Source organism: Lucilia sericata, unplaced genomic scaffold, assembly GCF_015586225.1.
Source record: "Lucilia sericata isolate MDLA Ls3-8-SP2 unplaced genomic scaffold, ASM1558622v1 Contig001823F_arrow, whole genome shotgun sequence".
NCBI classification, from domain to species: domain Eukaryota; kingdom Metazoa; phylum Arthropoda; class Insecta; order Diptera; family Calliphoridae; genus Lucilia; species Lucilia sericata.
The window spans coordinates 31,737-55,540 of record NW_023995720.1 but is presented as its reverse complement, the minus strand read 5'-3'; the positions used below and the strand labels follow the sequence as shown (position 1 = coordinate 55,540).

The window sequence follows — 23,804 nt, the reverse complement described above, 5'->3', positions numbered from 1 at the left end:
AGAAAATATTTATCAAATTTTATATCGCATTAGTATGCATCCATAAATACTTATTATTACAACAATTATCTAGGATAAAAACCACGTAAATAATACATATTAACATTTAATAACACACTATTAAACATATATGTATAAACTAAAGAATATTGTAACATCAAATGAACGAAATTCTTACATTTTGATCGTTTTATCACTACATAATTTGCTTAATTTAATTTTCATAAATTTCTGATATAAAGATAATATAATAATTTTATAATTATACATCTGTGTTTGTATTTAATTTCATATGTTTACAAAATACATCTGCATTTGTAAGTTGTTGCTGTTTATATGGACAGTTTCCGTTTTGGGTTGCTTAAAGGGTTAATATTGGTATATGTATATTATCTACTACTACACACATGTGTACAAAATTTATATTTAATAAAAAACTGTAGGTATAAAAGTTTATATTTTTTAGAAGGTAAAAAAATGTTATGACCTAATTTTTATCAAGGTATTTATTATTATGATTCCTCTGTTATTTACAAATGTATTCTAAGGTATAGAGTTTTGTCTACTACTGGTTCTTTTTTATTTATTTTCTTCTTGTTTTCAGCAGACGGGTATGTTGCTTACAAATATATGTGTATTTATTTATTAGTACACTTTGTTGTTGTTTTTTTCTGTATTGAAATTGATCCTCTAATGATAAACATAATCACGTGTTTTTAATTTTGATTTACTGTTTTTTTTATTTTCCTTATATCTAACCCTGCAGTTCAGGGTGGTTGTCCTGAAGTTATGAACTAAAATATGGTCAGCGGAAGGCAGGAAGGGAGAAGAAGGCCCAGGGAAACGAGGACTGACAGACGACAGGCAGACAGGCCAGACACACTAACTAACTAAATAACTAACTAACCTACTAACTAACTAACCTAACTAACTAACTACTAACTAACTACTAACTAAATAAACTAACTAATAACTAACTAACTAACTAACTAACTAACCTCAACTAACTAACATAACTAACTAACTAACTACTAACTAACTAACTAACTAATACTAAATAACTAACTAAATAACAACTAACTACTAACTAACTAACTAACTAACTAACTACTAACTAACTAACTCGACTAAATACTACTAAACTAACTAACTAACTAACTACTAACTAACTAACAACTACTACTAACTAACTAACTAACTAACTACTAACTAACTAACTACTAAATAACTAACTAACTAACTAACTAACTACTAATAACTCCTAAACTAACTAACTAACTAACGAACACTAACTAACGAAACTAACTAATAACTAAGAACCTAACTACTAACTACTAACTAACTAACTAATCTAACTAACTAACTAACTAACTAACTAACTAACTAACTAACTAACTAACTAACTAACTAACTAACTAATTAACTATTCCCCGTGGACCACAAGACCGGACCACATGACCGGAAACAGACAAATATGGAAAAAAATAATAATATTAATAATATGAATCTCTCTGAATCCTCAGATGATAACCAACAAAAAAAGAACTTCCAAAGAAGATGTAGAATTTACTCTTCAGAAGTGATAATTGGAAACAACACAGGCTTGTCATAGGAGAGATGGCTTTTTCAATTGTTTCCAAATTCACGATTTCTGAAGTTATTCTCAAGAAGTAATTTGCATGTTCTTTTTTGGAAGTTGTTTGATTTAAGAATAGAATTATATTCGCTTCTTCGGAAGTCAATAAATATCACTTCCACAGAAGGTAAAATCACTACTTTGGAAGTGATAATAAATGTTATTCTTTTGGAAATACTTCGTTTTATTTTTGCTGGGATAATAACAACAACATCATAACGAATCCCAAAAAGGATGAAATAAAGCAAGTGGTGAAAGAGGTGTGGGATATCATAGCTAAACTACCTATTGCTAAAAAACGGCTTTCTGGAGCACTAACTCTTAGCGAACTAACTTATATGTTACTAAAGTTTAAACTATATTAAATTTAGGTCACTTGATAAACTGATACTTTGACTCCTTATAAAACTGCTGGGTAGTATTTATATAGTTGAAGTGTTGTTAGTGTTAGATCCCCCTTTTGTGAAGTTTTTTATTTATTTTATTAAATTCTTCTGGAACAATAATTTCTTCTTTGTTGTTTTTTGACTCCCTCAAGTTTGTATTTTTATGTTTTTTTTTTCTTTATTTCTTAAATTGAATAACAAAACAAAAACTGACCTTGTTTAGAAGTTTCAAATTTCAAAATAAATAAGAAAAAATTCAAAAGAATTCAAAAGTTTTGGGTACTAAATTTTTATTAAATAATATTTTAACAATTGAATTTAGTTCATTTAATTGGTATTTATGATGTAATAATATCTTCCATTGAATATTTAAAAGTTTCCTTAGCAAATTTTTTTAGACAGTCTGTCTGCATTTGTTTGAATGTTAAAATCAATGCCACGATCTTAATGTCGAAAAAATTTGAAAAAAACTTATGAGCAATTTTATTTTTATACCCACCATCAAAAAGTTGGGGGTATATTGATTTTGTCATTCCGTGTGAAACACATCGAAATATTGTTCACAGACATCATAAAGTATATATATTCTGGGACCTCGTAGGATTCTAAGACTATCTAGCTATATCCGTCTGTCTGTTGTTGGCACGATAGTGTCCACAAAAAAAGAGATATTGAGATGAAATTTCTCCAAAATATTTTTTATTGATCAGAAATGTTTGGTATTGAAAATGGGCAAGATCGGTCAACGATTTCACATAGCTCCCATACAAATGTACCCCCGGAATATTTTATAAAAAGCTTCAAACATTCACTAATTCGCTGTTTATGAAGCAAATGACACAAAATTTCGCATAAGTCAGTTTTTTGACTTCCGAAATAAAATTCTGAATTATGGAGGATATAGGACCACAATTGGCCCTACCCGCCATATAAGGTCCCCTTTTGAAAATGACTATAATGCTGATTACTGGCTTAAGCATACGAATATAGCGATGAAATTTGACACACATAGGTTTCATGCAAGCCAATATCTCTCCACCGAACTATATGTGGATCGGTCCATAATTTACCCTACCCCCCATATAAGGTCCCCTTCAGAAAATGACTTTAACACTCATTATTGGCGTAAAAATACGAGTATAGCGATGAAATTTGACATAAGTAAGTATTATACGAGTGAAAATCTCTCTACCAAATTTTATGTGGATCGGTTCATAATTGGCCCTACCCCTCCATAAAATGACTTTAACGCTCATTACTGGCTTAAAAATACGAGTATAGTGATGAAATTTTACAGAAGTCAGTTTTATAAAAGCCAAAATCTCTCTACCAAATTTTATGTGGATCGGTCCATAATTGGCCCTACCCGCCCATAAAAGGTCCCCTTCAGAAAATTACTTTATCGCTTATTATTGGCGTAAAAATATAGCGAATATAGCGAAGAAATTTGACATAAGTAAATATCTTAGAAGCCAAAACCTTTCCAGCAAATTTTATGTGGATCGGTCCATAATTGACCCTACTCCCTATATAAGGTCCCCTCCATAAAATTACTTTAACGCTCATTACTGGCTTAAAAATAAGAGTATAGCGATGAAATTTCATAGAAGTAAGGTTTATACGAGCCAAAATCTCTCCACCAAATTTTATGTTGATCGTCCATAATTAACCTACCCGCCCATATAAGGTCCCCTTCTGAAAATGACTTTAACGCTCATTATTGGCGTAAGAATATGAGTATAGCGAAGAAATTTCACATAAATAAGTATCTTATGAGCCAAAACCTTTCCACCAAATTGTAGGTGGATCGGGCCTTAAATGACCCTATCCCCCATATAAGGTCCGAAACAGAAAATTACTTTAACGCTCATTACTGGCCTAAAAAACGAGTAAGGCAATGAAATTCGATATAGTTTTGTATGAGCTAACATCTCTCTACTAAATTTTATGGGGATCGGTCCATAATTGACCCTACCCCTCATTTAAGGTCCCCATCAGGAAATCACTTAAACGCTCAATACTGGCTTAAAAATGCGAATACAGCGATGAAATTCGACACTGATAAGTTCTATAGGAACCGAAATCTCTCTACCAAATGACTTCAACGAGAAAAATACGAATACCGCAATGCAATTCGACATAAACTAATTTTATGCTAAAATACCATATTTTATGAGAATTGGTCCATAATGAAGCCTAATCCCGTATAAGGTCCCTTTAAGAAAATTACTTTAATGCTCATTACTGGCTTAAAAATACAAGTAGATCTATGAAATTTGAAATAAATAAGAAACTGAAATCTTCCTACCGACTTTTTTGAGAATTGGTCCATATATGTATATATAACCCTACTACCTATATAAATTAACATATTTAATTCGAAGCTTTTTTTCGAGATATATGCACTGATTTTTATAAAATTTCTTAGAAGGTTTTGGATTCATGTATTAATAAATCCTCTGCTGAAGTGATATTAAGAAGGGGACCCTATATGGGTACCATATGGTCATAGGGCAAAGTTTGGTCTCTCCAATCTTTATAAGTGAAACATTCGTGAATCTGATAGGGATCGGTTCATATATTTATTGATTTAATTAAGGTTTTATATTATATTTATAATCGTGCAAAAATGAATAATGGATTCGAATAAACTTTTTCATAAAACATACATGCGAATCCGATTTCAAACTATCACAACGAATCTAATCTATATACATATTTAGATACACATGTATGGAACTTAAATATATATGCCACCCGTGGTTGACACAGTCTACTGCATGTAAATATTTTAGGGATAATGAAAATTTAACCAAAAATTTATGATCATTAGACACATATTTATATTATGTGTTCGATCCTTAATACATTATACAGTTTTTTTTTTTTGGCAAATTTATGACAAATATTATGTTTTTTTTTTTTTTAAACTACAAACACACTCCTTCATAATTAAGTAAAAAATCGAAAACCAGTTTTATGCATTTCTTTTTTTTTTTTTGGTTTTGCATTTAAAAAGTGCATATTTTTTCCTATTTAGTCTTTCGTACATGATGACGTTGGTGTTTATTTTCTAAAATTATAAAAATATTTACATACATACATATACTTTTATATTAAATCGTGCAAATGTGTTAGTTGTTTAAAAAAAACATTTTCGCTTTTATTTGCAAAACGTGTGCATACAAGTAAATAAATTCACACACTTTTATATACAAAAACATCCACAAACTTTTAATACAAATATAAAATGCAATAATACTTTATGGCATGACAACCCTTTTCCTGTGATGATTTTGTTGTTTGTTTATTTTTCGAAAAAATGCATCACTACACAATATAACAATAATATAAATATTAGGGCGTTTTGCTTTAGTTTGTTTACGAATTTCGAAGATTATCGATCGATTATTTTAATATTTCGTACTTCTATATAAAAAATTTACTTATTCGACATTTATACATGCTTTATTTACGGATTAATAGGTTACTAAAGTGTGACGGGCGAAGTAATTATGAATCGGGTAGGTAATAAGAAAGGTAATTTTTAGCGATTCTGACAGTCGGTGCCAGAAAGGATTTGCTTTTTCGGTACAAAGTCGAACTATGTATGTATACATATAGATAAATGGATTCCCTTCGATGTTAGATTACAAAACTCGACGGAAAAAATTTGGGTTCCTGCGGAAACCCAAAATAAACCGTTTGGCTCAAATACAAAGGGTTTCCCAAACATAAACTTAAAAATAGGTGGCGTGTTATAATGTCCATGGACGTTATGACATACTAAATTGAGTCATAATGTCCATGGATGTTATGACAATTTCGAAAGGGTCACAACGTCCATAAGCAATGTGACATAAAGTCTATGGATTTCAAAGAGTCCATTTATCAAAAAAGGTTTAATTAAGCGAAACCGGTATTCGAACTGGTAGTATGTCATAATGACCAGTGACATAATGTCCATGGACGTTATGACACACTAAATTGAGTCATAGTGTCCATGGACGTTATGACAATTTCAAAAGTGTCACAATGTCTATGAGCAAAATGACAAAAAGTCCATGGATTTTGAAGAGTCTATTTATTAAAAAAGTTTTCGAAATACCCCAGAATTTAAACTATTGTGCCCGGCCGAAGGCCTGCTATCCAGGACACTTTTTAAAAGGAATCCAAAATGCTACATACACCAAATTTGGGAGCAATTTTTTTCGCGATAAGAGTGTCCCTTTCTTAAATACTAAACAAATGTTCCAATATATTTCTGTCACAATGTCCATGGACATTATGTCGCTTTATGGTGTGGCATAAGGTCTATGTACATTATGACACGCCACCTAAAAATATGTCAGATGTTGAAGATTCTTGCAATGATGAAGGAAAACTTTGGTAAAGTTGTAAGCAAAGCTGTTACTCCTTGACAGAACTTTTAGCTATCTATGGTACGTAAAGAAATACGTAGTACCGCTTTGATCTATGTGTTTCTTGCCCTTATTTTAATAGGAAATGCACTAGCAAACTTATAACCCGAAATAGGCTGGATATATGTATAAAGAATGCTGGTCGATTTGGGTACACCTCCAATGATTTTGTCGCAGTTGCAACGATAAGGATAAAGATGAAACGGTCCTTTATCTGGGCTAAAGTTACGTTGATGAAAGACCCTCATCTTGGTGTTATTGCAATTCCGGGGAAAAGAGGTGCTACTAGTTCCTCTAACTTGCCGGGACTATGAACTGGTGATGATCAAATATATCCTGAGCATTTCCTTGTGATGATTTGACATGGAGTCGATTTAAACCCAAATTTGCGCGAAGAGAATGTCAGTTAAAACACTGATATGATAAAGTCTATAATTCTGAATAAGTTCGATGCTGTTGCTGAGACAACTGATATTCCGCAGAGGAGTGACTGTGGAACTAAGCGTTGGTGAGTTGGTAAATAAGTTGGTTTTAAGTATATTGAATACAGGATTAATACGACAATAACCCATCCGTATACCTAAAGTGATCGAGACGGATGTTGTTCTCAATGAGTGTATCGAATGAATGGGAAGTGTGCTGGGTTAAATGGTGATATATGAAAGATAACTTATACAAGTGATACCATTAAATTTTCCTTCCTTGTCCATGTATGTTCAGTGTTTACTCTGTTCATACTAGATTTGCGCAGTGTGTTCTCTCAGAGTAAGAACAAGTCCTCGACTTATTTGATGGATTCGTGTTTCTGCCTACCAAATACGTCTCTAGGTGAAGGAGGGGATGTTTTGCATCTCGGAAGTTAAGCAACGTGGTAGCAATGCTCAGAGATTGGATAGCTGGAGTACTTAAGCAAAGTGGTGGTACATGGACCGGCAGAATCATGTACATAAATTGCGACCGGCGTGTAAGAAGCACAAAGGTTCGGTCGTGAGTCGTCGGTACCTGCAGTTGGTACCACCGTTAAATAAGGTCAACACGCAGGGTTTCACGCAAAGCACTTCAACATCTTGACTTAGCCGACAAGAGGAATTAACATAGTTCGACTATTGGCAATTCCCAAAATCAAAAATATATACAAAAACGAACCACCCTAATACACATACTACTTAAAATTTAAATATGTATGTATATACATTTGTGCATTCTCTTATACTTGCTGCACACAAACTAAATCTACAGCTTGCCCATTGATTTTTATGCTGCATGCATCAAACATGATGCATGTATGTATTATATATAAAGCTTTTAGTGCAACAACAATAACATTTGGAAGAAATGCATTATGCAGACTCTGTTGTTATTATGTTATTGCTGGTTGCTGTTGTTGTTTTTCGCATTTTTTATGTATAGAGAATAATTATGTTTGAAGTATGATGATGATAATCATCAATGTCATCATTAGCAAACATCATCATCAATGTGCAACACATATGCTGGCGACATGTTGAGTTGAATAAAGCTCATACGCGTGTTTAATTTATCTTTTTGTTTATTTCCAATATTTTTCTTCTTCTTCTTCTTGGACATACCCTACAGCATGTGGTATGAGGTTGTATTAAGTTGGTTCATAAGCCATCAAGAAATGTTTAAAACTGAGGCTATTCTCATTCTAAGTCTTTGTCTATGAACTTCTAAAAAATGCGTTTTTTTACTAAAAAGTTGATTTTTTTTTATTTTAATATGAAAGAAACACAGAGATATTCATTTCCCTGCAATTATAAATTGCATTTATTTTATCCTTATATTAATGTCTGAAACCAATAGATACAACCAGTTAGTCCCTTAAATCTAAGCTGCAGCTGCTGCCACAGCACCGGCAATAGAACCAGCTTCAATTACATTCTTAGCTTTTTCAATACTGCTGGCAACTTTTTTAACACCGCTGGTAACTTTATTAACATCGTGGGTGACTTTTTCTACCTTTTTAACTCCCTTGTGCTGAAACACAATATAAACATTTTAAATTATTATAGATCCATATACCCAAGATATTTTTTTAACAATAACTCATACCAATTCATGACCGATTTCACCGAAACGATGATGATGATGGGCTTCAGCAGCTTGTTGACCCAAAATGCACAAGACCAAAATGGCCAAGAAAGCAAAATATTTGTTAAAGTTCATGATGTTAAAGAATTGGAAACTTAACTGATATTTTTATGGAAGCGTTATGATGTTTATGTAGAATTTTGTATTTAACAAAACGTTCTTATTTCAATTCATAATCGATCAAAAATTTTAATTTAAGCGAAAGGCTTAAAAAATAATTTCCAATTTATCATAATATTATATATATTCTTATCATATAGAGAAATCTTCAGACATTAAAACAGTAACAAAATATGTAATTGATTAAAATTTGTTTAAGAAATATTTTCAAATTGCAAAAATATTGAATATTACTAATCTCAATAAAACCTTATTCGAAACTGATCGAATTAAAGCATTAAATGAATAATACCAAGTTTTCACGGTAAAGTAAATTACTTAACTCGATTTCTGAATTACTATAAGAGAAATTCTAAACCATTCCGAAAATGACGGGCAATTAAGATCGTAATTGGCATAAACCAATGTCAATTACTAACCGATTTGATTTTTGCTTCAGGGTCCGCTTGAGGAATTTATTTAATTTTACGGACCCCTAAACCACTTTTAGAAATATTTTTAAATAAATATAAAGGCTCATCAGACACCCTGACGTTAAGAGTCAATTGTTACTGATCCTCGTTTCTATTTAATAATATTATATTATTACTTAATGAGTTAATTGTTCGCTATCTTATGATTTCGGGGAAATTGATAGAAGAAAATTGGTCTTTATCGACATTGCTGTGACGCGTATTGTCCTGCGTGGATATTTCTGCCTGGTTTAGACCTTGAAGGGATGATTTATATACATCAAATACACCTAAGTCTCTACCGGACCCGTTGTGCGCTCCTTAACCATTGCATTAGGAGGGAATCGAACCCACCACCTCCGGTCTACCAGACTAGACCACTAACTACTTACCTACCTGAGGCGACAGTTCCACAACAAAGTAGTTCTATCTATACATTAGATTATATCTATAGTCTATGATTATATCTATATTCTATTTTGAGCTTGAATTGCATGATTATGTTCGGAACTGATTCTGTGGAAACTTTATACGATCCAGTTCTTAAATCAGTTATTTTTAATTTATCAATTTTAGAAACTTGCAAAGCTTTTGAGACAGTTCTAGAACAAGTTTTTTTTATGCAATTTTTGCTTGAAATTATAAGGTTTGAGAAAATCTGTGATAACTCTAGCTTAAAGATTCATTTTTAAGAATTGACGATGACAACTTAAAAGAAAACTCAGATTGTAACTTTCCATTAACCCTTTCACGCACAAAACTAAACCATTGGACTTTTTATGGATATGACTTCACCACACACTTTATTTAGACTTATATTGATCATTTTTGATGAAAAATTAAAAAAGTGTTTTCGAAGGATATCGCAGGATATTATCCTTTTTAGCATGTAGTGACATCAAATTCTAAAAAATAACTTATTTTTCTTTAGAAATAACCTTTATTATAGCTGAGAACTCAAAATTCCACTATTTTAAACTATTTTCACTTAAAGGCTTAAAAAGTAATCAATATATTTTCATGCGTACTCTATGTTTAAGGAGCAATCTTTTTACCAGTAACAAAATGAGACTTGATAAATATTATACAAAATAAGCAGATTATTTCATTAAAGAATTAGTTGGAGTAGAGGAAATTTTTAATATTATTACTCTGCATGAAAATTACTGAGAACATTATGTCTTAAAAAGAAAGCAATAATAATGACGTTATCCTAAAACGGCTATGTTGGCAATAAAGCATATTAGCATTCAAAGTAATGTTTTTTTATTAAAATCTTAAATAACCGAAGCATTGATTTGGTGCACAATTTTTTACATAGCAAAATCGTCTAAATTAATTCATGACGTTATTCCGTTAGTAAGTTAGTTAGTTAGTTAGTTAGTTAGTCAGTTAGTTAGTTAGTTAGTTAGTTAGTTAGTTAGTTAGTTAGTTAGTTAGTTAGTTAGTTAGTTAGTTAGTTAGTTAGTTAGTTAGTTAGTTAGTTAGTTAGTTAGTTAGTTAGTTAGTTAGTTAGTTAGTTAGTTAGTTAGTTAGTTAGTTAGTTAGTTAGTTAGTTAGTTAGTTAGTTAGTTAGTTAGTTAGTTAGTTAGTTAGTTAGTTAGTTAGTTAGTTAGTTAGTTAGTAGTTAGTTAGTTAGTAGTTAGTTAGTTAGTTAGTTAGTTAGTTAGTTAGTTAGTTAGTTAGTTAGTTAGTTAGTTAGTTAGTTAGTTAGTTAGTTAGTTAGTTAGTTAGTTAGTTAGTTAGTTAGTTAGTTAGTTAGTTAGTAGTTAGTTAGTTAGTTAGTTAGTTAGTTAGTTAGTTAGTTAGTTAGTTAGTTAGTTAGTTAGTTAGTTAGTTAGTTAGTTAGTTAGTTAGTTAGTTAGTTAGTTAGTTAGTTAGTTAGTTAGTTAGTTAGTTAGTTAGTTAGTTAGTTAGTTAGTTAGTTAGTTAGTTAGTTAGTTAGTTAGTTAGTTAGTTAGTTAGTTAGTTAGTTAGTTAGTAGTTAGTTAGTTAGTTAGTTAGTTAGTTAGTTAGTTAGTTAGTTAGTTAGTTAGTTAGTTAGTTAGTTAGTTAGTTAGTTAGTTAGTTAGTTAGTTAGTTAGTTAGTTAGTTAGTTAGTTAGTTAGTTAGTTAGTTAGTAGTTAGTTAGTTAGTTAGTTAGTTAGTAGTTAGTTAGTTAGTTAGTTAGTTAGTTAGTTAGTTAGTTAGTTAGTTAGTTAGTTAGTTAGTTAGTTAGTTAGTTAGTTAGTAGTTAGTTAGTTAGTTAGTTAGTTAGTTAGTTAGTTAGTTAGTTAGTTAGTTAGTTAGTAGTTAGTTAGTTAGTTAGTTAGTTAGTTAGTTAGTAGTTAGTTAGTAGTTAGTTAGTTAGTTAGTTAGTTAGTTAGTTAGTTAGTTAGTTAGTTAGTTAGTTAGTTAGTTAGTTAGTTAGTTAGTTAGTTAGTTAGTTAGTTAGTTAGTTAGTTAGTTAGTTAGTTAGTTAGTTAGTTAGTTAGTTAGTTAGTTAGTTAGTTAGTTAGTTAGTAGTTAGTTAGTTAGTTAGTTAGTTAGTTAGTTAGTTAGTTAGTTAGTTAGTTAGTTAGTTAGTTAGTTAGTTAGTTAGTTAGTTAGTAGTTAGTTAGTTAGTTAGTTAGTTAGTTAGTTAGTTAGTTAGTTAGTTAGTTAGTTAGTTAGTTAGTAGTTAGTTAGTTAGTTAGTTAGTTAGTTAGTTAGTTAGTAGTTAGTTAGTTAGTTAGTTAGTTAGTTAGTTAGTTAGTTAGTTAGTTAGTTAGTTAGTTAGTTAGTTAGTTAGTTAGTAGTTAGTTAGTTAGTTAGTTAGTTAGTTAGTTAGTTAGTTAGTTAGTTAGTTAGTTAGTTAGTTATCATCCGGTTCGTGTCTAATTTTGTGTCATACTTTGTGCAACAGATCTATCTATCCAAATGATCGGCTTTCGCACAAAATATAAATAATAAGAACACAAATATTTTTCTAAAAATGCAATAATAGATTGTATAAATTTTATTTAAACCGAAAATTTTTACTTTTGTAGCGTTAATATATATGTTTACAACTATATTTATTGAAGTTCATGATGTTTTTGGGTGTGATCTTAAGGAATTGAAAACTCAACTGATAACTTTCCTAAAGCACAACGTAGTTTATATAGAGAATTTTGTAATTCAGTAGTAACGAAAAATCGTGTTTGTTTTTGTAATATTATTATGAAATTTATATGTAATCGATCAAAATTTTAATAATTTAAAAAGCTTAAAAAGTAATTAACACTTTCTCATACTGTATGTTTAGTTTTTGGTTGTTCTAACTATGTATAAAATTGATGTATGACAGATTGCTTATATAAGTATCTTTAAGAAATATCCAGCAATAACTTTCATTACTATGTATTCGATACTTAAAAATGCAAAATAATGGTGAAATATGTGAAATTTTAAACCGTTTAACGGTTGTCATTGTAGGTAACTGTATACCACTTATCACAAGCACCTAGCCTATGCTTCCGCATACATCAATGCTAAAGAAGAAGAAGAAGAAAGGAATAAAATTGTAAATTTTCTTAAGGTTTTTTATATTTCAATATTTTTGGAAAAATTTAAATTATGTAATTTTAAATCACAAATAAATCTTTAATAAACCGATTATATTTTATTTAAAGAAGAAAATTATGGAAACTTTATGAAGTGGTTTCTCGTTCTATGGAACAGTTGTAAAATCAGGGGCCAAATTCTCGCATTCGAAAGCGACAGAAATTTCTAATAATTTAATTTTTCAATTAAAATATAATCGATTTATTGAAGAAAATTAATAGATTTATTTGTGATTTAAAATTAGATAATTCAAATTCTGTTAAGGTTTTGATGGCTTTCGAATGCAAGAATTTGCCCCCAGTACTTTATAAATCAATTTTGTTCAAATTTTGAACATTTCTGGATATAGATAGATTTTTTCCAGAAGTGTTGATATAGTTATTGTAGCGCTAATGATTGTCAAATAAGTGATTCCTAGAAAGCTTCTTAAAAGTACTTTGCATTCATAGATCTTCTTTCGAATGCTAGAATTTGCCCGTAGTTTTGATACTGTTATTGTAGCGCAAATGATTGTCATATAAGTGGTTCCTAGAAAACACCATAAAAGTACTTTGGATTCAAAGAACGTGCTGATGTTTGTAACACACAAAAATATTGGTTCTACACCCACCTTAAAGTATACCGATCGATTCAGAATCACTTTTTGAGTCGATTAGGACATGTCCATCCGTCCGTCCGTCTGTCCATGTAAACCTTGTGCGCAAGCTACAGGCCGCAAATTTCAATATAATTTGATGAAATTTAGAAAAAGCATGTTTTTTGGCACAAGGAAGCCTAAAATGGTTGAAATCGGTCTATTATTTCACCTAGCCCCCATACAACCGTACCTCCCGATTTGGGCTTTTTATGCCATAATTACGTCAAATATACTATTATCTCTCTAAAAATTGGCACAAATAAGTTTTATATAAGTATAAATGACACTGCAGATTTTCGTAATGATCGGCCCTTATTTGACCCTAGCCCCCATACAAATCCCCCTTCAAAAAATGTCGTTCCCAGCAGTTGGGAGACAGTACCAAACTATTAGCTATTTAGGGTTATCCCTAGCCCCACCCATCTACCAAGGCGAATAGCTATATTAACAAGTGCTTGTTATATGTAGAAGTCACTCCATAGATTAAAAAGACACAGTAAGGGCCAATACCTCAACCTCCGGTTATCGTTTAACAGGTAGATATACCGGCAGTTAAAAATATTTTTTGTATGTAAACTGTCAATAGGATAAATCATATTCAGACATTGAGAAAATGGGGCAACTGTCTTCACTCACGCTTACAAAGAGTTCATTTGCGACGAAAAACGAATTAGAGTCAAACAGGTGCACAGTGTTGTCAAAAGTTAATCTAGCTTAAAAAAGTCACAACTTCATTTTGGAATCAGCTAGAAGCGTGAAATTCTACTGATTATGGACATTTTCTATTTTCCGCATGGATATTTCAGCATTTATCGAAGCCAACTTTTGCTTTAATGATAGCTTTAAGTCTCTTTAGCATGTTTTTAATTAAATTCAATAAAAATATTTATCAAATTTAGCCCATTATTCATTCATCGTCACCTAAAGCTTTTTCAGATTATGAGGCACTGTAGATCACAATTAAATTTTGGCATATTCCAAAAATTGTCGGTTCGGTTCCGACTTGATAATTATTGGGGCCAATCCAAACCGTGCTTCTCAAATCCCTCGGTGGTTATACAAATCTTTTACTTAGGACCACTGTCTTGCGTACTGATAGTTTAGTGTGGTTCGCACTCTAAGACTTCCTATATAAGGAGATAAGAATCCCTTAAAGGAACAATCTAAGGTTCTGCCTTTAATATGTGGTCTGTTTTCCTAAGGATTCTTAACTTTTTTTCATGGAACCAACCATAATTTTGTTAATATAACAGAATATAAGAATAAAGTTTTGACGATTTTCTCCCTAATAAAATTGAAATTTGAAACATTAAGAGAAATTATTTAAAGAATATCTTTTACTAAATATTATTAATAAAAAGTAAAACAAATGATCGGGCTGTGCTCAGAAAAAAAAACTAATAATTAAGAAAACAAATATATTTATATTATTGCCATAATATATTGTATATAAAACTTTTATTTTAACCGTAAATTTTTACTTTTTTTTAACTTTAATATACATGTTATCAACCATTTAGTCCCTTAAGCTGCAGCTGCTGCCACAGCACCGGCAATAGAACCAGCTTCAATTACATTCTTAGCCTTTTCAATACCGCTGGCAACTTTTTTAACACTGCTGGTAACCTTATTAACATCGTGGGTGACCTTTTCAACTTTTTTAACTCCCTTGTGCTGAAATACAACATAAACATGTTCAATTATTTTAAGAACAGTTTCTTGATCTTAAAAATGGCTCTTACCAATTCATGACCGATTCTTCCGAAATGATGATGATGAGCTTCAGCAGCTTGTTGACCCAAAATGCACAAGACCAAAATGGCCAAGAAAGCAAAATATTTGTTGAAGTTCATTATGATTTTTTTTTTAGTTTGACGCGATCTTAAGGAATTGAATACTCAATTGATACTTTTCCTGGGGAATGATTTAGTTTATATAGAGAATTTCTTACTCTTTGGCGTAAAAACGTGCTAGTTGTTTTTGTTATAATTTTAATTTATCAGTTCGAAAGTAATCGATCACAAAATTTAAGTATTTTTACTTAAAGGCTTAAAAAGTAATTAACTCTTTATCATACTACGCACTGAACTCTATGTTTAGAGAAACATTTTTAGATGTTCTATTAATAACAATATATAAAATTGATGTATATATTTATTTTTATATATTGTTTCCAAATATAAGGCTATTAGGTCTAGTAGATGGAAAAATAGCTTAACATATATCTATTCCTATTTATATAAAACAAATAGGAATGTATAGTCGGGACTGGCCGACTATATGAGTATATTTTATAAATTATTTTTCATGAAGAAACTTTTATGTTGAATTTTACCTTAATTCCGATGTATTTAAGCAATTTATTGATGAGAAACAAAATTTCTAAATGAGGCTTTATATGGGAGTTAGGATTAAATATGGACCGATCCTCAACAAATTGGAAGGAGGGATGTATTTTTATATAAAGGTTAGTTATGCTGAATATCATCGCTATACTAATGGTTATAAGTAAATTTTTGGACGTTTAAGTTATTTTTTAGAGGGGGTTCGTATTGTTGTCAAACAACGGCCGATCATTTGAATAATCGACATGATCATTTATGCCTATATTATTGGAAAGATAGTAGTATATTTTACGTAGTTATGAGTTAAAAACCCCAAATCGGAGAGTGAGGTTGTATGGGGGCTAGGTGAAATAATGGACCGATTTTAACCATTTTCAATAAGCTTCGTTCGTCCTTGGGTCAAAAGAAGCGTTTGTGTAAAATTTCTTGAATTATTATCTATTATCTTGAAAATTTTGACCTGTAGCTTGCGCACAAGGTTTACATAGACAGCCAGCCGGACAGATGGACGGACATGTCTTATTCGACTCAGAAAGTGATTCTGAGTCTATCGGTATACTTTTGGGTGGGTGTAGAACCAATATTTTTGTGCGTTACAAACATTAACACAAACGTATAATACCCTCCCCAGTATAGTGGTGTAGGGTATAAAAAGGGGATATCCTGAAGGTTCGTTTGCCAAAATACATAACGCCCATTTACTACAAGACGGGCCTAATTAAAAATTTTTTTTTTTTTTTTTTGAACTGGACTCCCAAAACTTTTTATCTAACCTGAAGTCTCTTATATAGATTATTATTTTCGGTATCAGATCAATTTTTTGTTGTAAACCTAAAAACTAAACCTTATGTTTTCACGAATATTATATACATAAGTAAATTCTAAATTTCAATTTAGATGTGAAACCTATTAAACTGGTTTAATTTTCAAATCTCTAGATTTGTTTAAATGTTATATACACACAAGTAAGAATGTATAGTCGGCCTGACCGCCCATATGACACCAGTGAATAGTATGTAAAAAATATGGATTATTTTTAATAATAAAGCTTTTATGTTGTTTTTGAATAATTCCGAAATATTTTAACAATTTGTCGACAAAAAAATGATTTTCTAAAAGAGGAGTTATACGGGGGGTCATTATGGGACTATCCTTATAAATATTGCTAGATGTATTTACATACGTTCACATTAAAGTTATTTAAGTACAATTTTATCATGATAATGGTGTTTATTGATTATACCCTACACCACTATAGTGCTGAGGGTATTATACGTTTGTGCTAATGTTTGTAACGCATAAAAATATTGGTCCTACACTCACATTCTGATTCGATTAAGACATGTCCGTCCGTCTGGCTGGTTGTCCATGTAAACCTTGTGCGCAAGCTACAGGCCATTATTCACCTAGCCCCCATACAACCCGAACCATACAACCTTACCTTAGGCATAAATGACAATGCCAATTTTTATAATGATCGGCCGTCGTTTGACCCTAGGCCCCATTCAACATAAAAGTTTCTTTATTTGAAATAAATAATTTTCAAAACAACATATATTTCTGTAAATGCCATAATAAATTGCATTTAGTGTTTTTATTTTAACCGTAATTTTCACTTTTTTAACGTCAATATACACAATTATAACCATTTAGTCCCTTAAGCTGCAGCTGCTGCCACAGCACCGGCAATAGAACCAGCCTCAATTACATTCTTAGCTTTCTCAATACCGCTGGCAACTTTCTTAACACTGCTGGTAACTTTATTAACATCGTGGCTGACCTTTTCGACTTTTTTGACTCCCTTGTGCTAAATTACAAATTAATTAAATTATTACAGTTTCTCGATTTTAAAAATGACGCTTACCAATTCATGACCTATTCTTCCGAAATGATGGTGATGGGCTTCAGCAGCCTGTTGACCCAAAATGCACAAAACCAAAATGGCCAAGAAAGCAAAATATTTGTTGAAGTGCATTATGTCTTTGGTTGCGATCTTAAAGAATTGAAAATCTAACTGATAACTTTTCTAAGGAACGTCGCTGCTTATATAGGGAATTTTGTAACTATTGAAGCAAAAACGTGTTTTTTTAAGTTTATCAGTTTGAAAGTAATCGATCAAAAATTAAACTCTTTTCACTTAAAGGCTTAAAAAGTAATTATCATTTTATCATACTGTGTATTGAACCCTATGTTTAGAGAGAAATTTTTAGATTTTCTAATAAGAATGTTATATTCGGCATCAAGGCGTATGTTGTAAATTAAAGTTAATTATGGAAGGAGGTCTTATGTATGGACCTAGATCTTAGGAGGTTAATGTTAGCTTGTTTCAGTGTTCCAAAAATAATTTTTTTCGAATGTTACCTTAAATCCATTATCTTTTAACGATTAAAAATAATAAACAGATTTTCTGCAATAATTATGTTCCGAAAATGTTATGGGCCATAAATTTATTACCTGAAATTAATCTTGTATTGGTGGTTGGGTCAATTATGAACCAATCATAATTAAATTTGGTAGGGAAATTTTTGTTCTTACAAAACTTGTTTATGTTGAATTTTGTCGCTATACTAGTAGTATTATAAAGACGGTTATGAGCTTTAGAGTAATTTTCTGAAGGGAAGGACTAATAATGGACCGCACCTTAAAAATTTCACCGGTTTTAGTTCTTATAAAAGCTGTTTATGTCGAATTTCGATGCCATATTGTAGAAAATTATGAGCATTAAAGCAATTTTCTGGGGGATGCTTTATATGGGGGTAGGGTCAATTATGGGCCGATCCTTATACAATTTGTTAGAGTGAGTTCCTGTTAAAGTTGTATAGTTCTGTCGAATTTCCTTGCTATACTAGCTTTTTCAAGCAAGTTATTTATGAACGTTAAAGTAATTTTCTGAGGGGGACTTTATATAGGGGGAAGGGTCAATTGTGGACCACACATCAAAAACTTTGACAGAGAGATTGTAGTTCCTTTAAAACTTTCCAGTTACGAGCGATATAGTCATTTTCTGAAAAGGGCCTAATATGGGAGCTATGTCAATTTATATATAAAGAAAAATGGTTCATGACGATTTTTAATCCGATATCGTTATTTATTAATAAATTATATTCAACATTAACCTTATATTGAAGCTAAGACCAATTAAAGGCCAATCAGAAAAAAATTTCGCTAAGTTTTATCCCGCTATATTTAAGTGATTTTCGGAAGTGGACCTTTTAACGATTAATAAATTTTCCTAGATTTTTATGATTTTGAACAGGATTCATCTCTGAGTGGAAAAATAACGTGTAACTATCTATGGAATTGTCTTTGATAGTTTGTGAAAAAACTACTCTTGATTTTTTGAAATTGATATACCCACCATTAAAAAAGATGGGGTGTATATTGATTGCTATTGTCATTCCGTTTGTAACACATCGAAATATTGGTCGTAGATCCATAAAAGTATATATATTCTGGGTCCTTAATAAATTCTAAGACGATCTAGCCATGTCTGTCCGTCCGTCTGTCTGTTGAAAGCACGATAGAGTCCGAATGGAAAGAGCTAGAGGGTTGAAATTTCACATAAATATTCCTTATAGGTAAGGTTTCTTTGGTATTGAAAATGGCCAATATCGGTTGACGTTTTCGGATAGCCCCCATACAAGTGACCCCTTGAAAAACAGCTTTAACTTCATAACTTATTTAAAAATACGAATATGGCGATGAAATTCGACATAAGTAAGTTTCTTATGATCCAAAATTACTATGCAAAATTTTATGAGGATCGGTCAATAATTGACCCTACCCCTCATATTAGGTCGCCTTCAGAAAATGACTTTAACGCTCATTACTGTCTTAAAAATACTAGTATATAGATGAAATTCGACATAAATAAGTTTTATAGGAGTCAAAATCTATCTAAAAAATTTGATAAGGATCGGTCCATAACTGACCCTACCCCCATATAAAGTCCCCTTCAGAAAATTACTTTAACGCTTATATCAGGCTTAAAAATACAAGTATATAGATGAAATTCGACATAACTTTCATTCGAGTCAAACGTATATAGCCGAATATAACACTCTTACTTGTTATTCATAACTTTTTAGTAAGTGGACTGATTTTGCTGATTTGCAATACCAAACAGCTGAGGACAATAATTACTATTTTTGGTAAATTTGTTGGATCTATTTTGCTTAAGCAGGCAGACAGACGGACATAGCTAAATCGATACAGAATTTGATGAAGTCTGGTTCCTCATGTATACATTAGTAAGTCTCAGATAAATATTACTAATTCTTTAATTATGGAGAAATTATTTGTTATTTGAACATTTCTGCGTATTTATGTGTTTTTCGACACAAAGATGCAGCCTATTGAAAATGGTTGAAATCGCTTCATTATTTTATTAGCACACCTACATCCGGACATTCCGATTTACACATAAAAAGATGGAGTAACTTATGGTCGGCCATTCCCTCTATATTTTTACTTTTAATGTGACCCCCCACACCACTACAGTGGGAAGTAATTATGTGTTGCCTTAAAGTATATGTACTGTAGAGTTGATCCTTGAAAATCAGATAATGCAAAAAATAATGTTTTAAGAAACTCCATTGATAAGTTTATACAAAAAACTGATTTTTTTACCACTAATTTAATTAACAAAAAAGCAAGTTTCATTTAATATCATTTTAATTTAATTGTAAATTTGTACTCATATAAAGTTAATAGATAATAGATAAATATGAACATTTATTCCCTTAAGCAGCAGCTGCTGCCACGGCACCGGCGATGGAACCAGCCTCAATTACAGTTTTAGCTTTTGCAATACCATTGGCAACCTGTTTAACACCGCTGGTAACTTTATTAACATCGCTGGTGACTTTTTTGACTCCCTTATTCTAAAAATTTCAATTATTATAAGATCAGTTACTAAACATTAACTTTATATATTACCAATTCATGTCCGATTCTACCGAAATGATGATGGGCTTCGGTAGCACAGGGTATACAGAGGCGTCACGAGCAAAAAAACTATTTCCCTCTCTTTCGCACAAAACGAATTCAATAATTTTTTTTAGCTGTATTTTATATACCTCTTCTCATCAAACAATTTCAACATCAAACAAAAGCTGATTTTAGACTTTTTTAAATGTCAAAAGTGACACCTCTGTATACTTTGTGTCGGTAGCTTGTTGACCCAAAATGCACAAAACCAATATGGCCAAGAAAGCAAAATATTTGTTGAAGTTCATGTTGGTTTGTGTTCGTTAAGGAATTGAAAATTTAACTGATATTTTTTCTGAGGTATAACTGTGTTTATATACGAATTTTTTGGTTTTATTAATATTTTATAGTTATTTTTATCAATTTGAAAGTAATCGATCAAGCATCAAACTATATTCAATTAAAGACTTAAAAAGTAATTAACGGTTTTGTTATACTAGGCCATTGAATTCTAAGTTTATAAATATTAATGTTATTTTTAAATATCTAATAATAATATTTTAAATGTACTTTTTTATCATTGTTAGGGTTATAAAACTAAAAGTGAAAAATTTTAAGTTAAAAACCGATGTATAAAAACTTTTAAATCAATATAGGAACAAAAGTTATCATTATTATCTCTAATAGATGTACAATACAAAATTTTTTCACTTACCTATTGCAGGATTTTTGCTCCTCCCGATCCGAGCCTATCGCGTTATCAATAGACGTACGGTCATTGCTAGATAATCTTAGAATAAAATAATTAGCTAATTATTCTCTAATATTTAGAGGGAAATTACTTTTAAATTAGTTGAGGAAGGTTTAATGCTTTAGTCAGTAATATTTTACAAGTTTTGCGTATATTTTCATATCAAAATTTAATGATTTTTTAAGCCTTTTAAGGCCATTACACCATGTGTTACTTCGAACTTGATAACACAATAATAATTAAATTTTTACATAAAAAAACAACAATATTTTCTATATAAACAATATTTTTATTGACAAAAGTCATTAGTTGAGTTATAAATTTTTTACTAGCAACGCCTACCAACCGCCATGAACTTTAATAAATATTTAGCTTTTTTGGCCATTTTAGTTCTGTGCCTTTTGGGCCAACAAGCTACTGAAGCACATCATCATTTCGGCAAAGTCGGACATGAATTGGTAATTATTTCAACTTACAATGTCTTTATTGAGGTGGTAATTGCCAATTTCGTTACAGGATAAAGGTGTGAAAAAAGCATCTAAAGTTGTTGATACGGTTAATAAAGCTAAAACTGTAATTGAGGCCGGTTCCGCAATTGCTAGTGCTGTGGTTGCTGCTTAATTTCGACGGAGAATGAACGCAGTTTTAAGTTTAAGTTAATAGTGATTTCGTAAAAAAATCAGTAAATAGAATTTTTTTTTTTAATTTTAAAATATTTGTCCTCGCAAAAATTCAAGCTTTTTTTGTCAATTTTTTTAAGTTTATACATTTCTGAAAAGTAGACTTAACTTCTAAACCATTGGTATATAAAACATCTACCTTGTCCCCTCACGTTTGTGAAAAGGGTATATATAAGTGTATTATTCTGTTCATAATTTAAAAATATTAATTTTGTGTCCTCATAAGGTACAAATTTGTAACTCCTTATAGGCGTCGAAGTCGGTTTAGCGATGTCTGCCCGTCTGTCTATGCGTGTGTATGAAGGAATCAGGTGGCAATTTCCGTACATGGCCAAAGCTGGTCCATGTACAAGCACTTTGCTCGTGTACTTGAGCTATCTAATCTCTGACCATTGCTGCCCCGTTGCTGCTAAACTTCCGAGATGTAAAACATCACATCTGATTACAACCACGCAGATGGGATGGCCTCTGTTGATTCGGCAACAGCACCTAGAGACGTAACCGGTAGACCGAAGTACGAATCCATCAAATAAGCCGAGACTTTATACTTACTCACACTGTGGTAATTCTGGTATGAACAGAGTTTACTCTGAACATATCTGGACAAGGAAGGTAATAAAATTCAATGGTATCATTTGTATATGATACCTTTCATCCATCATCATTCAACCCAGCACACTTCTCATTTATCCGACACATTCATAAGAGAAAAACATACAACACACTTATTCTAGGAAAACAAGTGGATGAGGCCCACATACCCCACATTCATCCCTTATCATATACAATTAACACCAACTCATTTCCAACGCTTAGTCCCATAGTCACTCCTCTGTGAGGTATCTGTTGTTTCGGCAACAGCACCGAACTTATCCCGAAATATTGACTTTACCTTACAACAGTCCTTTAACCGCCACTTACTCTCCCCGCGAATTTGGGTTTAAACCATAGCCACTACGTGGATCCAGAAGGAACCTCAATCAACTCACCAGCCAGGACATAGTCCTGCGGGCAACTGGACACCCATAGTACCAGATTATGTGGTTCTCTGGTTAGACCCCATGTCATATCATACTAAGGACTAGCCGAGGAGTGAAGTGACATCACCAGTTTATAGTCGCGGCAGACTAGAGGTGCTGGTAGCACCTCTACATCCCGGGATTGCAATACACCATGATGGGATCTATCATCATGGAAACATCATCATGGAAGATCCCAGATATCTGGGAGATCCTAATCTTCAAAAATTCTATCAGACATACGATCGAATAGAACGCTATCTAAAATCAGCAAATTCGGTCCACAAATAAGGAAGATATGAACAAAAGTCTGAGACTACCTCTGAAAATTTCATTTTTGTGAACCTATAAAAGGGTACTTTTTGGTACTTTTTCGTTCTACACAAGGCACTTTTTGAATTTTCTATAATATTAAACCAAGAAACATGACAGATTAAGTGAGAACCTATAGAAGGGGACCTTTTGGTACTTTTTCGTTCTTCAAAAGGTACTTTTTGAATTTTCTATCATATTAAACATAGAAACATGAAATTAAGTGAGCGAGAACATATAAAAGGGGACTTTTCAGTACTTTTTCCTTCTTCATGAACCTAGAAACATAAAATTAAACATTAAGAATCCTAAGTTAGTGAAAATCTGTAGGAAAGGATTTTTGCTACTATTTCGTTCTATGACTGGTACTTTTTGGTTTTTATGCACACAGGAAATTCTCATACTTTTTCGTATTTTTTGATTTTTTATAATAAAATTCG

General features: G+C 31.4%; 2 protein-coding genes across 2 annotated transcripts; one reads left to right on the top strand and one right to left on the bottom strand.

The window, feature by feature from the left end:
- Positions 1-8,181: 8,181 nt before the first annotated feature.
- LOC119612754 lies at positions 8,182-8,653 on the bottom strand. The gene is made up of 2 exons (XM_037968614.1): positions 8,517-8,653; positions 8,182-8,441 (listed from the first exon to the last, which is right to left on the bottom strand). The coding sequence occupies exons 1-2, from the start codon at positions 8,628-8,630 to the stop codon at positions 8,292-8,294; spliced, it is 264 nt and encodes an 87-aa protein (XP_037824542.1). The 5' UTR covers positions 8,631-8,653; the 3' UTR covers positions 8,182-8,291.
- Positions 8,654-21,672: 13,019 nt separating this feature from the next.
- Positions 21,673-22,201, top strand: LOC119612753. The gene is made up of 2 exons (XM_037968613.1): positions 21,673-21,811; positions 21,870-22,201. Exons 1-2 carry the CDS (start codon positions 21,704-21,706, stop codon positions 21,972-21,974), a joined length of 213 nt encoding a protein of 70 aa, XP_037824541.1. The 5' UTR covers positions 21,673-21,703; the 3' UTR covers positions 21,975-22,201.
- Positions 22,202-23,804: the final 1,603 nt, after the last annotated feature.

Coding starts and splice junctions, on each gene's coding strand:
- LOC119612754 (XM_037968614.1), bottom strand. CDS start 8,630: ATGAACTTTAACAAATATTTTGCTTTCTTGGCCATTTTGGTCTTGTGC. Junction 8,442..8,516: donor GTGAAATCGGTCATGAATTG/GTATGAGTTATT, acceptor ATTGTGTTTCAG/CACAAGGGAGTTAAAAAGGT.
- LOC119612753 (XM_037968613.1), top strand. CDS start 21,704: ATGAACTTTAATAAATATTTAGCTTTTTTGGCCATTTTAGTTCTGTGC. Junction 21,812..21,869: donor GCAAAGTCGGACATGAATTG/GTAATTATTTCA, acceptor ATTTCGTTACAG/GATAAAGGTGTGAAAAAAGC.